Here is a 17416-nt window from a genome sequence, read left to right on the forward strand (position 1 = left end):
GGTGCATAACCATCCCGTTTACTGAGTCACCCCTGCAAAGTGCCTCCATATTGATGCAGCAGTGTTTTGCTTTCATTTCCTTTACATGTCTTCCAAAGTTGGATGCAAGGCGAGAGGCAGGTGGGCATTAGCTGGAAGCCCACATCTGGCTGGAAGCCTGCCTGCTGGTGGCTGTTGTAGAGGAGCTCAGGTGTCAGGCTGAGAGCTGGAGTGCTGATAAGACACATGGTTCAGCATGGTCCTTGCTCCAAGAGAGCAGAGTGTGAGAAAGGGACATCTTCTGATCAAGTGCTGTGATCTGCTGTTCTGTCAGGTTCATCCTTCTTTTGCACTGCTTTCTGAAGCTTCGAGGGAGACTCTTCTATGCTGCCAGGCTCTCTCCATTAAAAATGTGGTTATCCCATTAATTACATTGAAATCCACGTGCTTTTGATTGGCACCCAGCTTAGCTCTCCAACTGCTTGTACAGCATGAGCTAGATATCACACCATCGAAATTCTGCTGAATGTTGGAACTGGATTATATAGCTGTTTGTTTTTTTTCCTTTTCTTGGCTGATTTCCAGGTATTAATCAAAGCACAGTGTTCTCCTGCGAAGCTCACAACGTAAAGGGATTGTCTTCTTCTCGGACAGCCACGGTTCAGATTAAAGGTGAGAGGATGGGGGTGGGAGGCGGGTTTGCACTGTGGGGAGTGGAGGAAGGGCTCCTTAATGTGAGGGACTGCCTTGGAGCTGCTGGCAAGCTGCTGGCTGCGGCTCTCAGCAGCCGAAAGGATGCTTTGTGCTCTGCTGGCAGATCCTACTTGCTGCACAGGGCCCTGTCCCAGGCTGTTGGAAATAAAGCACATCTGATTCAGGAATGGAAATGGGATGTCAAATAGCACTTTCTGCTTCAAAAGAAGGGGCTCAGAGCCGTCAGATTGTTTGTGAGAGATGTAGCTGGATATCATCTAAACCATCTCTGGGGTAACCTTTACTGCCTGGAGATAGATAGGTATTCTTAGTGCTAAAGAGGCCATTACTTCTGCTTGTTTCAGTTGGCATCACATTAGATGCTGAAAAGAGACATGGAAGGCAATCACCAGTGGCCAATAAAGCCTACTCATTCACACTGGTTTTATGGATCTTACTTTTATGTTCTTCACCCTTCAGAAACTAATTCAAAACAATTCCTAGCCCTTCCATGGGCAGCTGCCATTCAGAGCCCCCAAACTGATGGCAGATCTCCTTGCATCCAGGTGACTGAAACAGGAATAAATAGAGCAGTCAGCTCTTCCCCTCCTCTTCATGCTGCGATGCCTCTGCATTTGAATTTTTTGTCATGCTTTAATGCATGTTCAATCACTTGATTATCAGTTCCAGGAGACATGTCACAAAAATCATTTGTTCCAAGAAACAGCTTATTGCTCAGCCTGTGTAACAGCAACCACTTATGTCTATATCAGATTCACAATTGTAGCAGGGAGTATACACTGAAATATAGCGCAAAATCCAGCTGTAGATCTGCCATTCCTGCAGTGTTTTTCTTCAGGACGAGCATTGTGGTTACTGCTATGCCAAGAATGCAGTGTGCTGCACTAGGAAGATTTACAACTTAATTTAAAAACCTTTGGAGTTGTTGCCTTAAAGGCTTGTCTACGCAGGGGAATTAGTTATTGTGGAATATATCTTGTATGGATATTTTTATCCTGGGATAGAGTTTAGTTCACAGAGCTATTAAGCTTTAAAAGTCGCCTAATGCCATAATTGGAGATAACATTTGGCATAAACAAGCATTTCTCTTTCTATCTCTCTCTTTTTTTTTTTTTTTTTTGAAATGTTAACACATGTTTAACCATAGATAAGATGATGGGATAATGCAAAAAAGTGCTCTAAATGCTTCAGGGTTAACCATAACATGATGAACCAACACCACTTATTTGTGAAGGACTTACACCTTCATATACCTGTGTGCGCACTTCAGAGCTGAGGAAAGTGAGTTTCAGTGGTATGGCAGATGATACACCAGAATGTGACATCTTCTGAAGAGACAGAAAGAGGTTTTAAATGTCAAATCCAGAGCTGTAGTTGTATAGTTCTAAATGTAATGCCTCAAAGGTGTATCTAAAAGAGAAGTTATAAACCTAGGGAAGGGGTGAGGTGCTTCTAAAGAGTGTTGGAAGATCTGGAACAAACCCTGTCAAAGTTCAAGCAGAGCTTCTAACAAGAGCATCAGCAGGGAAAGGAACTGGCCCAGATAAGGTTCATTTAGTACTTGATCCTATAAACATGTGGACTTGAAAGATACTACTCCTGGGAGCAGTTGTCTGTATATGTATGGGCAAGGCCTTTCTCTCTTGCACAGATCCATCTGCTAATGAGGACTCTGAAGTCTTTCTACAATTTATTAAACCATTTGTTTCTTCTGTGTTTCCAGTGGCAAATATTTTTACTAGGGCATTGACAAACTGCTAACATTTCTTCCTCTTTGCTATGTTGTTGTTCATTATCTATTCTCAGTAGTGCCCACAATGTGCTTGTCTACTCCAAGCAGAAAATTACTGTTATTGTAGCCCACAGTCCCCAGCAGTGCACAAAGCCCCATTGTTTCAGGCACTCTGCAAACACAGGGGAAGTTAACTCACATAATCTTAACACTTAAGCTGCTGTTTTCGGCTTCCTTTGCTCTCGTGCGTGCAGCTAAGACTTCTAGGGTCATATCATGCATTTCACAGTATGACCACAGCCACTCCTTTTTGTTCAGCATGTGATGGGGAAGTGCATCTGTCCCTCATGCATGCTGTAGAATTAGGGGAAGGAGCAAGCAAGCTGACCCTCTTCAGCTTCACAGTGTAGGTGTGCTCATTATTGACACTGCTAATATAGTTCATGTCTCCTTCAGGCCCACAGTCCAGGATTGAAAATAGTACTGCGAACCCAAAAGTTATCATAGAATCATTAAGGTTGGAAAAGACCTCTAGGATCATTCAGTCCAACCATCAGTCCACCATGCCCATTAAACGTGTTCCTTAGTGCCACATCCACACATTTCTTGAACACTTCCAGGGATGATGACTCCATCACCTCCCTAGGAAGCCCATTCTGGTGCCTTATCGCCTCTTCTGAGAAGAAATGTTTCCTAATATTCAACCTGAACCTCCCCTAGCACAACTTAAGACTGTTGCCTCATCCTATTGCTCTTACATGGGGGGAGAGGCCGACCTCCACCTCACTACAACCTCCTTTCAGGCAGTTGCTACAAGAGTGATAAGTTCTCTCTTGAGCCTCTGTGTTTGCAAAAGACTTGAGGGCAGTGTTTCGGTGATACCCGAGCAAGCAAAAAGACAGCCTTTTTTCTCCTTATGAACCTGAATACCAAGATCAAAAGGGAAAGAAAGCAAGACACTGGGAATTTGTAAGTTAATGCCCAGAGAATGCATTGCCCATCCCAGCCCTGTGCTCTCCCTACGACACGTGTGCATGCACACACACGTGCACTGTTCCATCCGGGTGGCAGCCCCCCCCTCCTGGTCACAAGTTACAGGACAGTGAAGGCTTTATAGGGTTAATCTGAGGCACCATCTGTTCCCTGCCTCATCCTCTCCCCCAGATCTGCTGTCCTGTGTGGTGGCCCCATGGTGTTGCTGGTAGCAGAACGGTGAGATGAGGAGCTCTGCCAGAGCGGGGATTGCAGATGGAAGACTCCTGCTTTGTGATTCTCCACTGCCTCTTTTCACTGAATGTAGCCCAAGATAGGTGGAAGATATGGTCTCTAGGTTGAACCTTGTCCTGAGGACCTTAGATTTTTGAAAGAGAACTTCTGAGGGTATAATCTGTTGAGATGCAATAGAAAAAAAATTTTCAGTGTGGCAGCGTATGATTTTGAGAGGAACATAAGGTCAGGGAGAGATTGGTGTCTGTGAAACCGGTTGTTTTTCAGGACTGAGGTGTCTAAATTAAAACAGAGGCTCAGGAGTGAAAAAGAGTTGGGAGGAATGTGTCAGAAGGAGAGCCTGGAGGCCCTTGTGGTGACGGAGGTATTTGGTCAGAGCGAGTGAAGAAGCGATGCTGCAGTGCTGCTCTGTGATGTAGGAAGCACGAACGCCTGATTAAATGCCTGTCTGGGAATCCTGATTTCTGTTTTTGGCTCTGCCATTAATTTGTAGTGTGGCATTAGCCACGTAATAGCACTCTGTTTGCCTCAAATTGCCTCTATAAAACAGAGAGTGCCTTGGAGTTTATTAACCCCAGAGCTGAAGGAGCAGGGTTCCACCCAGACTCTGTTCCAGGTGCTGCCGCAGCCCAACTGTGGGGAACTGGAGTACGGCTGTACAGTGCTCCCCTCCAACTGGTGCTAGCGGAGCTGCTTGGAGGCCAGACTGAACTGGGAGAGGGATTTTAAAGCCCTGATTTGTTCACAGTGCAGGCCCACAGACTGGGCTGGGTCACATTTTGCAGTGGAGGGGGCAGGGAAGGGGACTGAATAATGCAGGTGAGGGCATCACCTGCTGCACTGCTACTGAAGAGTAGCTGCCAGTGTGCATCCAGCGAGTGTGCTGCACTTGTAAAGAATGGGTATGGATAGGTTGTTCAATGTTAAGGTAATCGTTTCATTCACTACAGTCAGGAACACTCTAAAGATGTGATATTGTACCATTTCTGTCTGCAATTTCATTGCATAATTTCTAGCCTCAAGGCTCTATGCATTTCCATGTGAATACCTGCTCAAATCTGTAGATGCTGAAAAGTCTCTTTGTTTCCTTTCCAGCCATGCCTCTGCCGCCCCTCAACGTGACGGTGAGCCAGGTCACCAGCAGCAATGCCAGTGTGGTCTGGGTGCCAGGGTTTGATGGCCGTGCTCCCCTCCATTCTTGCACTCTTCAGGTAAGAGTTGTCCTGTTGACAGCTCCGGTTGTCTCCTCTAATGTCAACAGCTCTGGTTTTTCTACATGAAGAGTGAGACTTGCCACAGCCATCTGCCTGAGGAGTTTGCAGGGCATAGGGTGGTACAGGAGAAGTGGGGATGATGGTGGAAGGTGACGAGTTGGGCTTTTTTAGATGAAGTCAAGCATGTTTGCATGTTTTCATAGAATCATAGTGTGGTTTAGAGTAATTTTAAGCCCTGCCTCTAGATCTTATTTGGCTTTCTACTGTAAAAGACCAGTTCTACCCAAAGCATCAGGGATGATGGTATCCTTGAGCTCCAGCTTGTGCTCAGCACTCAAGATCTCTGAAAAACGGGATCCTGTCTTTAAATTCCTGGAAACAATGGTAGGAGTCAAACTTCAGGCAGAGTTAGTTTCCAGCATATGCACTTACTGTAAGATTAGATCAAACAGCAGCCAAGCGTCCAGGAGAAACAGCAATTCCTGGAGCAAACAGCGCAGCTCCCCGTGGGCTCATCTGTGGGTGTGGATGGGGAGCACCTTTGCATTTCCCACCTGATTACAGCACTAATAGGAGCTGCAGAGGAATGTCTGTGGGATGTTGCCAACTATGCAGAGGAGGAAGAATTACAAGCACAAGGTATGCTGGAAGCAGCCTCGCTAATTTCCTTGCAGAGCTCTTTTATTTGGGAGGTGGGAAGGAAACCAGAGGTCTCATACTCTAATGTTTATTCCTGTTCGCAAGTAAAAGAAACCATCATCCTGATTTGGCTGCCTGGCAGAGGGAATGCCTGAATATTGCTGGCCCTGGTCTGTGTTTTTTGTTGCTGATTCTGTTCTCATTCAGAGCTGAAAATGGCTTTCTTCCTTCTTCACAAAGCTGAGTGAGCTCCAGTTGGAGCAGCCCATTTTCTCTGGGTTGCATGCTCCTTGGCTTCAGCAATTCTAATCACTCTGAGGTTTGTTCCTCTTGCACTTTTGGCAGGGAGTGAGGGAACAAGGACATGAGGAAAAGAGGCCAAGCATTGCGACTCGGGTTCTGCCTGCTCAGCAGTCTGTCACCCTCTTCTGTGCCTTGCAAACTCTTCCTGTTCTGAGGACGAAGTTGCTGCATCTGGATCTGGGAGCAGGTTAACCTGCCTGGCAGTCATCTTGGCTAGAGAAAGCTGCCTTTCTTCTCGTGGGCTTTGACAGCAGGAATGCCAGTTTGTCTTTCCTCCTGCTCCGAGGGCTCTGGTTTTGTGAGAGTCAGTGACCCACATTCCCATGTGAGAATGCGCACGCTCCTGGCTCACAGTGAGGGAGCGATTGTCCTCTGCTGGAGCCATGCGGGAGAAGGAGGGGCACTCAGCCCTGTGCTCTGGCACCGCGGCCTGGCAGCGGGTGTCCCACAAGCCCCCTGCTAAGGTGGGCAGGTCGCTTCTGCCAGGGATGGGGCAGGAGATCACTGTGTTCATGCACTGTTAGCAGGGAATAGAGGGGTGCAGGTGTGAGATCCCTGCTCTTCAGAGCAACGGACAGAGATGCACCATCAGCGTGAGGGTTTTGCACAAAGGTCTGATTGTTTTTTCCCTGCTTTGGAGGACACTGATAATGACAACAATATGCTTTTTTATTAAGGAAATTTGAGAACCTTCTTTTTCTCAGACAGATAAATCACTGGGCCAAAAGTGCATGTGGGAATGAGCAGGGAGGAAGATTGCTATAGTCTTAGAGAATGCAGAGTCCCACAAGTGTCTCACTTTTGTCATACAGCTTGCCTTTACTCCTAGCTCTGCTACTTCGTATGTGCTTGGGAAGAGAGATGGGCTGAGCCTGGGCGCTACACAGAGATCTCTGCTATTGTCAGTACAAAGCAAGTGGGAACATTGAAGCTGCTTGTGCATTAAAAGCACACAGTGCTGTCAGATTGGAATTAAAATCCCTGTTGCGTAGGAGTTGAGATCTCGAGGGAGAAGGCGGGGAAGAGGAGAGTTGCAGGAGTGATAAAAAGTTTATTTTCAATTTGGTTTGAAACAGTTCAGCTGAATCAAACCATTGGTGTCTGCCAAGCCTCTAATCCGCTGCCAGACAGAAAGACCGTGTGCTTCTGAAAAAGAAGCTGAGTTAGGGGTGGTGTGAGGCTACAGGGAAAGGGAAGTTGATCTAACCACGCTCATTGCCCAAACTTAGACAAGCCTCAAAAGCAAGAAGCACTCCAAGCAACAGGCACACTCCATTTTCTTTAGAGGAAATAATAATCAAGTGTAGAATTTTTAACATAGGTAAGGATGTGTTTTTAAGTATGTGGAACCAAATTTTCAACTGATAGAAAGTCACTGTGTTGCCAAAGATAAGGGTGTGATATCATTTAAGCAAATAAAGCATTACTCATGGTTCTTATTTGACAACTCCCTTTCCACACAGCTGATACCTTATCTATACCCCTATGGACCTGTTTTTCACACAGTAAAACACCTCTCTGTTTCATGCTTGGCACAGGTCGCTGAGTCCCCAGATGGGCAGGAGGTCTCCACTGAAGTTGCCCCAGTGCCCCCCTTTGCCTATGGCATGCAGGGCCTGAAGCACTCCACCAACTACAGCGTTCGCGTGCAGTGCAGCAATGAGATGGGCAGCTCCCCTTTCACAGAGAGGGTTTACTTCCAGACACTGGAGCTTGGTAAGCAAATAGCAATGAGTTTGGAAGGTGGTTCTGAAGCTGAAAAAGAGATGGGGATAAACTTCTTTGGACTTCTTTCTTGTTCCTAAGCACAAGAGAGGTTATGCTGTCAGATTGCTTGTCTGCTCTGAGGATCTCCTAACAAAATGTTAATACATAATCCAGTGTGGGTAACAACTATGATGCATGAGAAACAAACTGATCCTGCCACAGTGCTCCTGCATGCTCCCCAAGGTCCTTAGGTTTCAGAGAAAAGCAAGGGATGTTGACTGATCTTATCTTCTCTACTTGAAACCAACATAGTGGTTGGTGGCTTGCAGGATTGGTTTCTGCCCTCACGCTCTCTTCTGGCTGATGTCAGGAAAGGGGGTCAGTCTGTCAGTGTGGGTAGGGCTTGATTTTCCTGCACAGTAATTGTATTCTGTCTTCTGCCTTCAGCTCCAAGCAGCACCCCACAAAATATCCATGTGATCCAAAGGGATCCTGGTTTGGTTTTGGAGTGGGAAGGCGTGGCTCCAGATGTGCTGAAAGAGAATGTTCTGGGATACAGGTTGGAGTGGATTCAGGATAACGTGACTCAGGTAACAGATCCAGGGGGAGCTGAGTCATCATGAACAGAGTTGGAGAATGGTCAGATTACATTTCTGGGCATGAGGGTCCCTCATCTTTTACCCAGATGAGGGGTTAGATGGCTGACATTGCTCTTATGTAAATGGATCCGTTCTGATTTGCAGCAAATGATGATGCTGCCTCAGTATTTGGACCCAGTTAATGTGAAATTCCTTTCGTGAACGCTCACGTGTAGATAGGCCAGTTCCCTGATATTCCTTGTGCAACAAGGACTAGAGAGAGGGATTTGGTTTATCCCTATCCCTTTCCAGTTCTGTCCCAAAAGCAGCTCAGAGTGCAGGATCTCTCTCCTGTGGCAGAACTTGTTTTTCAAATCCTAGCAGCAGAGTGTACTTAACAAGTGAACGACTTACATAGTAAACGACAAAAAGATTGGAGATTAATTTACAATATGTGGGGAGTTGAAAGGACCCTGTCAGGGTAGAAGCCCTTTCATTTGACTCTCAGTGTTGACCTTCCCCAGGTATCTGCCTTTGAAGTTCACAGCATTTCTTATGGTTTCTCACTCCTTAATATACATTTCACCAGCACCTATTAATGATGAACAAGCTTGTAATAACAGGCAGCAAGAGAGACTTATTTCCTTTCTTTCATGACCCATTTTGTACTAGGCCAGCATCACTGACATTCTGAATGATAATATTGTGAATTCCCATTGAGTTTACATTGTGTCAGTAGTGGAAACTTCATGTGGCTTTGCTGCAAATGATGTATAAGAAAGTCCCCAAAATTGCTGCAGATTTGTTGGTTTCATCTTCGTAAGTGGAAACTAGCCATGAAATTCAGAAGCAGTTTGAGATTTGACCAATAAATTAAAGCAGACAAGATTCCTCCTTTGGATTAAAATTGTTGGATACCTTGCAGTGTGTTGGTGCATCTTTGTGTCTAAAACAGATGAAGCAATTGTGTCTTTTAATGAGAAAAAAAAATTATATGGGAACTTTCATAGAAGGATCTCAAAGAAGTAAATCATTAAACTTTCTATCTTCCCTATACCCTGGGAAGCTGTTAGTGATTTTTGAGAAGAGAAACCCAAGGTGACATCCCAAGTTAGTGGTGAATCTGAGACTAGAGCAGGAGTCAGAGTTCCTTGCCCTTATAGCACCAAGGAAGTACACAGTAATGGTTTGGTTTAGACATTTTAGCTCCCTTTTCGGGCATCTTACAGCTTGTTGCCATTTGCTCTCAGGGGGAGATGATTGTGCAGGAAACAAAAGCAAATCTCACAACGTGGAACCCTCTCAAAGACCTAATCATCAGGGTGTGTGTTCTGAACTCAGCTGGGTGCGGACCATGGAGTGACCTCTTCCTGCTGGAAGCCCAGGAGGTCATAGGTGAGTGTCCACTGCCACTCCTTCACATGGGGGAGAGTAGTCAGCATTAGAAAAGGTGCATTTAGAGTTTTGAAACCTTTCATTTAGGTTTGCATTTAGCAGAGTAAATGTGAGAAAACTTCTCTAATGTAGGTTCTTGTAGATTTATTTTAAGGCCATTCCTGACTTGTTAAAGTTGAACCTGATTTAAAGCGTATCTGCATATTTTTTTCTGATGATTTTACTGAACATGTTTATATGAAGGCAGCATAGCACACTCCATGGAGAGGCTGAGCTACTGGTAGGAGGGGAAGGTTGTGTTACAGCAGCTGGGCTGTACAGATTGGACTCTGTGGAACAGTGCGCTGGGGGCAAAGAACATGTGTGCACAAAGGATGTTCCTAGAGGTAAAGGGCAGGTTGGGTCATCAGTGCTGGTTTGCTTGCCACTTGCATTTCACAGTAAATGGGAAATAGAAGCTGGAGTATGGATAAGGTCTGAGTTGTGTTTGAGGAGATGGACTTTGTCCTGCAACAGGATCTGGAAACAGAACAAGACCAAAATCTGTAATCTCTGGTGTTGACACACTTCTGCTCCTTTCTTCCCAAGCCACATGTCTCTTTTGGTCAGTCACATGAACATGGATCCTTCTGGGCTTAGAAATGGCAGGGAAGCCTGGAGGGGACCTCCTGGAGCAGGGGAAAAGAACAGAGAAGCAGGGGAGAACTGCAGCCCTACCTGCAGCAGTGTACTGATGGTGGCTTTGTCATGCAAGTATCTCAGTAAGGCCTTTTGCAGCCGAGTTCTTGTGATGAAGACTGTACTGATGGTTTATGTGAGCACACTCACTGTAGAATCAAAGACCTTTAATTATTTAATGAAGAACCTATAGGCTTGGGTTGAAAGAGACATTAAAGGTCATCCACTTCCAAACCCCTGCTATAGCAGAATTGCCACACACTATATCAGGCAACAGATGAGGCCCCATCCAACCTCATCTTGGACACCACCACAGATGGGGCATCCACAGACTCACTGGGCAGCCTATGCCAGCGCCTCACCACCTGACTAAAAATTTTCCTCCTAACATCTAATCTAAATCTTCCCTCTTTCAGTTTAAAGTCATTCCCTCTTGTCCTGTCACTATCAGACCATGTAAAACATCAGTTCCCCTCCTGCTTGTGAGCTCTCTCCAAGCACTAGAAGGTCTCAGTGAAGACTCCCCAGAGCCTTCTCTTCTCCAAACTAAACAAGCCCAATGTCTTTAGTCTTTCTCCATAGAGGAGGTGCTCCAGCCCTTTGATCGTCTCTGTGACCCTCCTCTGGACCCATTCCAACACCTCTACATCCTTTCTGTACTAGAGGCCCCAGGCCTGGACACAGTACTCCAGGTGAGGTCTTACAAGGGCAGAGTAGAGGAGTAGAAAATCCCTTTGGAAAATGCCCAGCACTGGCAAGAAGCCCCAGGGAATGTATAGGATTTGCATATTACAAGGAGCTAGAATGAGATAATCTTAAAAACACAACATGTTTGCTTGTTTTTATTTACAAACCACTTCAAAAAATCATCAGGGAGCAGTGCATGCTTTGCCCAAGTGCATGAAAGCATGTATATTTGTTCTGAATCCTTTGTCAGTTTTCTCAGCTTCAGTTCACAGTAATAACATTCTGGAAATAAAGGTTCACTGTGGAAAAGCCGATAGCCCCTAAACAGCAGAGCAGCAGAACTGTAGAAATACTGCAGTTTTGTTGCAGGCCTGATAAAAAATATAAGTTGCTTCCCTTCCTAAAATAGCAGGCTGGCACTGGTTGCTTTCAGTGAGAAATGCCAGGGGTGGTTTCTGACCAGCTCCCAGTGCGGCAGCAGGGATGACTAAGCTTGTATAAACTTTAAGGCATATTTGTCATCACAGCAAACGAGTAGAGCTCCACCCTGGCTATGCAGAGATCTTGTGCACCATTAACAAAGAACGTTTTAGTATGTTCAGAAGCATCTTCAGTGTAAACCTCTCTCTTCTACTGCAGAGGAAAGGAATAGCCTAATAGCATTTTTTTCTATCTGTAATTGTCATGATTACAGGCAGGAGAGGTCTCTCGGATTGTTTTTGCACACCTTTGCAATACAAGGCCTCCTAAAGAAATAAAAAGGCTTCTTTCATCATCAAAGGGCTCCTAAATCCTCATTTATGCTCATCCAGTAACACTGGCTTCTGTCTGCCTTGAGCAGTCTTAAGGCATACGCTGGTCAGAAAAGAGGAGAGCAAGAGATGGGAAAGCAACAGAGCTGGGGAGGGAGAGGCACCTCATTCTTGGGCTGCAGCCATCCTCTTTTGCTCAGTGGCAAGAGGGGGAAGCCAAGATCTGGGGCAGAGCAGTAGAAGCAGTGAATTTCAACATTCATTTCTATTTCTGACATGTTTGCTATAAACTGGGATGGGCTCCTGACTCCTAGCAGTTTAGAAACAAGGAGAATCACTTTGATTTGTTTTGTTTTCATCTGTCCTCCTTTTGGAGGAACCCCTCCCTTGAAGTGACCTAAATCCCTGCTCTCTACCAGACCAGAGCAGACAGAGTAGATGAATAGACTGAGGGAGGCTTGTCTCACTGTGGGGCCAAGGAAATCTTATTGTTAGCTATCAGAAAGGATCTTTCACATCAGTGTTGTTCCCTGTTTCTCCCCTGATTGTTTGATGGTAACGCCCCAAGTGATTGGCTTGGGAATTGCTGCACTTCTGTTTCAGATCCCCCTCCCTCCTCATTAACAGCCTTGAAGGCCAGGTCAAAAGGTTCAGCAAAAAAGGGTATCTTAAAACCAAGAGCCTGTAAAACTCCCTGTGTGGGAAGAGAGTCAGAGTCACTGAAGGAAGATAAGATGCTGATGGATAGTTGCTAGCTCTGATAATTTTTTTGTAAGAGGAGAATTCTCCAGAGCTCTGTTTCCTTAAGCCCCTCCTGTTTAATAGACTAACAATGCTTCCTTGAAAACGTAGATGGTAAGGCTTGACAATGCAGCCAGTAAACAAACTGCAGAAGCCTTTTGCCTGCCAGGACTCTGCCTGTTGGAATATCTCACTCCTTTTCAAACATCTGTGCAAAGGTTAATCCAAATCTCAGCCCATTATCCTAGCACCTCTTTTAAGGACACGTTTACTTATGCTCTCATGATATATACCACTATAGGATTATTTATACCATCAGAAATGACTCATCCTTAGCTTCTGGTAAAGCACAGTTGACAGTTGCAGGTGAGCAAGGGAGCGTGAAGATGAAAAGTACTTAGGGATCTGTTACCTGTACTTGTTTGTTCTTTAAACAAATTGGAGATACGAGGGCTATACTAGGTTTTAATAAACCTATTCAAATTGGCATTTAGTCATCGGCAATTTTATTTGGAGAAGAAATCTCTCAGGGAATTGGATTAATTTATCTGTTGTTTGCCAAGCATAGATCATATTCTTCTCTTCATAGCCATATTGCTGCAGTATCTTCCTTCCCTTGTTGCTTACTCAGATTGGCAACGTGTCCATTTCCTTTGTGAAGAGGAGAGGTTTGTAGTCAAAAATATATCTAATCTGAAAGCGAATATTAGACAAGACTTGTAACCTGCATGCTGGTTGACTTCTTTCTTGACTTGCAGGGCACTTTGAAAAACCTGCTTCTCTTTGGTAGAGAGGTATTACAAAATAAAAATGGAGCAAACAAAACTGAGAGGTTAACAGCCAATACCAAGGCTCTCTTTGTGGGAGGGGAGGTGTAAATAGTCCCTATCAGATTGCCATGAAGAGCTATTGTCTCTCAAAATGTTATCTGGTTGGCATTTGGGCAGAGCCTGGTTGAGGCTCTGCTGGCTGCCTCCAACAGCACAAAGTGAAAACTGTATGCAAAATTCCCTTTTTAAGTACTTTTTTTGTCTTGAGACTGCAGGTCATGATGTCACATAAAGTAGTTTAATCTGGAGCAGTGTCCTTTACTTTATGGGTGGTCAAAACTAAGAGTAGGATCTGATAGCTGCATGTATGTGCTCTGTCCTTGCTGTGTCCAGCAGCTAGACTGATTGGGTGGCTGTTTATGCAAAGCTCCAGTGCACAATGATTCACTGTGTATATCAAAATCAGCAAGATGGCTTTTCCATTTAAAAGCAAAATATTTATGTATCCCAATATGGGCTGTTTACTGTTTGCATTCTTCTGTTTGCTGACTAGTGTTTTCTGCATCATCTAGGTGGTCAGAGACAGCCTCCTTATGGGACGTCCTGGGTTCCTGTGGCATTGGGCATTCTCACAGCTCTGGTCACAGCTGTTGCCCTGGCTCTTATTCTCCTTCGAAAAAGAAGAAAGGAAACTCGATTTGGGTAAGGGAGTTTCTCCTAGTGCTGCTTAAGAGACGTCTTTACTTCTTCCTCCAGTGTGGTTTTCTGACTGATAATTTTACAAAAAAATATTGTGGTTTAAGTATAATCACCCAATCTGTCTGTCACACCCTTCAGAAGTGAATGGCCTGTGTCATCATGGCTCCATGTGTCTTTTCTGCTTTCTAGCCATGCCTTTGGCAGTGTGGTTGGCAGAGGGGATCCAGCTGTCCATTTCAGAGCTGCCAGGTCTTTCAACAGGGAGGGCCCAGAGCTCATTGAAGCAACATGTAAGTCCAGTTACTTCAGTGATTCTACTTGAGAAACTATTCATACATGTACTGTTCTCTCTGTTTTTCCTGTAACTGATGGTTTTGGATCAAGAATATGGAAAGTAATTTCCAATGAGATTTAGGTAATCTGTGAATGATGACAAAAGTGAAAGGCAGGAGTTGCTGTTACCATCTTAGTTACATAACAACATTTACTTGCCAATTACAGCTACAGTCTTTCTATATTTCAGTGCAAAGCATAAATTCACCACTTCCCTGCCCCTGTTTCACATTGTTTTGACTGTACTACAATGTAATAGTCAGATGAGTGAGGCTTAACAATGTTAGCAGTATGCTCTAAGCTCAGTTTGCTACAAGTGTGAACATTCAGACAGGTACTGTGAGAACTATAGTGTATTTAAAATAGTGTAAAGGCCAGTGAGACTATTGAACACTGGTTCATCTCCATCAACTTAAATGAATCCAAATGAGCCAGTGTCCATCAAGTGTCCCTTCTCTTTGCATTCTGTCTTCTCAGTTATTCACAATAGTTCTGTATTCCAGTTGTTCTTGGTGTGATTAAGGGCAGTGCAATCACAGCCTCTCCCTTCCAGTGCTTTTGGCAATGAAAAAGATGTTTTCTTGTGGCTAAAAGTTACTGATCTTGTCTGTGGTGAGACTTGAAGATGTGGGATGGAACTCTTTCAGATTTTTGATCTTGCATTATGGAAATAAGACTGGAGATGGAATTAAAACAGGTGACTCTTGATGTTGTGATAGAACATTTAAGTATCCCTGATTTTACTCTTTTTTTTTGTTTTTTCAGTGGAGAGTATAGGGATCAGTGATGAGCTGAAGACAAAACTCAAAGATGTCCTTATCCAGGAGCAGCAGTTCACCTTGGGACGAATGTTAGGCAAGGGTAAGAACCAAAAGCTGAACAAGACTTTACATTAAAAGTCTGTTTGGGTTACTATTACTGCTGAGTAGGGAGAAGCAATTATAAGTAGCTTGTTTTCTGTCCTGTTGTTAAATGCCATGTACATGGCATTTAAATGGTACTTTCCTCTAATGTAGTACGTTTTGAAGGTTTAGCATAACTAAGGGGATATTGGCTAAGCCAGTGTGGCTCTACAGAGTTATGAACTACAGTGTATGTTCAGCTTTCCTGAACTGTTGATTCACTGAGGTATGATTTTTTTTTCAGAGATTTAAACAAAGGAGTATTCATTTAAACTTCTCCTGCTCGTTTTGCTTTAAAAGTGGTGCTATAGAATTCGTTCAGTTTACACATTCAAATACGCTGCAACAATACAGAGGTAGATGATCTACTACAGACACTCCAATGCCCAAAACACACACTGATTCAATTTCACATATTTCTGGCATGTCAAGTGGTTTGTCTCCAGATATTAGTTTGAGCTCTTAAAGAGGCATATCTGAAACAAGTACTGAATTTGCTGGCATTTGTCCATATTCAGGACCTTTGGAGTTCTTACTTCTTTTCTTACCTACCACTTCTCTCAACTTTTCAGGTCATTTGGAATGGGCAAAATAAAGTTGGGATGCTTCTCACCTAACTTTAGCTAAAAAATTGGCCCAGAAACTCTCTGTAAAAGAGGGTTTTGAATTTAGATTTCCCAAATTGCAGACTAGTGTCCTAGCTGTTGAATCAGACTTTCCTTCTTTTCAACTGAAAGCGTGTAACAATAAAGCAAGTAACTAAGAGAGGATTGTGAGTCAGGAGTCGCGCGCAAAAGAGAGCTGAAGTGTTTGGCTTCCTTTTTCTTAATGAGACTAGTTTTATTGCATTCTCTTGACCCTGTCCCACTGGGAGCTATATGCTGCTCCAATCCTTCCAGAACAAATGTGTTTCTGAAGACTCTTTTAGATCAGGAAGATGACCTTCCTGCCGAAGGTCAGAGGGCTGAACAATGCTAAGTAATTCAACAGTGTCAGCTTTTGGCCAGTTTCTGGGATCCTTCTAACACTTTGTCCCCTCAACAATTAACAAAGTGGAAATTGGCTGCTTGGGGTCCTTGGTGGAAGGATGCTAGCTGGAAAGACCTGTTTTACATTGTCAGCTCCATTCACCCAACCTCTGTTCAGCATACAGGTTAGAAGAGGGCACGGCTGTGTTATCTTGGGTTCTGCTGACTCTGCAGCTGAAAAGAGCTGCACAATGCAGAAGCAATACAAAATTGCTCAGATCTTCCCTTTCTTCTCTTCTTTGGTCTGATATCCACTGCATTTGATTATTGTGAAATAAGCACATGCCACACAGCAGTGAAGGACACTGTAAAAAACCAGTGGAAAGATAATGTTTTGGGGTATGCATCTTGAGTACCACGTTTTACTTCTTCCTCTTCGGTACCAGAGACTCTCATCAACAGATTTTGGATTGGGTAATCAGTTACAAAATTAGGGAGACCAAATCTAGGGCCAGAACTAATGCAGAGAGTCTGTTACGCTGTGGATGTAAAGCCACTTCAGGCTCAAATAATTTGAAGATTTGACTGTTTGCATTTCCTCTCATCTCCCTTAGAGAAAACACAAGGATAAACTCTTCCTTATATTAATTGATGTGTCACACACCCAGAAGGTGTTGTATATTTTGTCTAGCCAGCAGTGATTCATGCAAGTCGTTCCCTGACTTTTGAGAGATAAGGCCTGATTGTGTCCCAAGTGATTGAATGCTGGCACCATTACTGGGTTGTCAGCTCTGACAGCTGTCACCTCCAAGAACGGTCAGCACTGGGAGCATCCTCATCCAGCCCATCCACTTACTAGCTCCCATTCACGGCCCCTTCTCTGACCAGAATTTCACTTGGCTGCATTCCTCATGATGTGATTTCCCCAGAAATGTCTGCCTGAGGTCTCAACCTATACTGTGACTGCATTGTCCACTTAGTAGAGGATTGGTTGCTTTCCCTCTTGTTTTTCTTTCTGAACTGCTGGCACAGTGGCCTCTGTCTGCTGATTGTGCTACCGCTTCTAGGCACGAGTATGCTGAAAACTGCTGACTCAAGTTGCAGAATGAAAAATGAAGCTGGTAGTTGCATTTCTTATGCTTACTCAGCTTCCCTGTCAGCGACCCCCAGTGTGATCCTGCTGTGAATCATACTTTCCTCACTAAAAGCTGTTCCCTCACTGCCTGCTCTGGTCTTTTCACAGGAGAGTTTGGGTCAGTTCGAGAGGCACTACTGAAGCTAGATGATGGCTCTTTCCAGAAAGTGGCAGTGAAGATGCTGAAAGGTAAGTGGGAGCGGGGCTACCTGAAGTAGAGAAGAGAGCTTGGAAGGATTAAATGTAATCTGTCCTATTCTCCA

General features: G+C 44.4%; 1 protein-coding gene across 4 annotated transcripts in view; it reads left to right on the forward strand.

Moving 5' to 3' along the window:
- Nucleotides 1-17416, forward strand: part of TYRO3 (TYRO3 protein tyrosine kinase) — a 39663-nt gene that overhangs the window by 11702 nt on the left and 10545 nt on the right. For all 4 annotated transcript variants that reach the window (XM_031593528.2, XM_090140991.1, XM_090140993.1 and 1 more), the window contains 9 exons: nt 565-651; nt 4748-4863; nt 7347-7524; nt 7963-8105; nt 9344-9488; nt 13689-13818; nt 14005-14105; nt 14914-15009; nt 17262-17342. In XM_031593528.2, the coding sequence (XP_031449388.2) occupies nt 565-651; nt 4748-4863; nt 7347-7524; nt 7963-8105; nt 9344-9488; nt 13689-13818; nt 14005-14105; nt 14914-15009; nt 17262-17342 (1077 nt within the window). The remainder of the gene's footprint in view (nt 1-564; nt 652-4747; nt 4864-7346; nt 7525-7962; nt 8106-9343; nt 9489-13688; nt 13819-14004; nt 14106-14913; nt 15010-17261; nt 17343-17416) is intronic.

Source organism: Phasianus colchicus, chromosome 5, assembly GCF_987193195.1.
Source record: "Phasianus colchicus chromosome 5, bPhaCol1.hap1.1, whole genome shotgun sequence".
NCBI lineage: Eukaryota > Metazoa > Chordata > Aves > Galliformes > Phasianidae > Phasianus > Phasianus colchicus.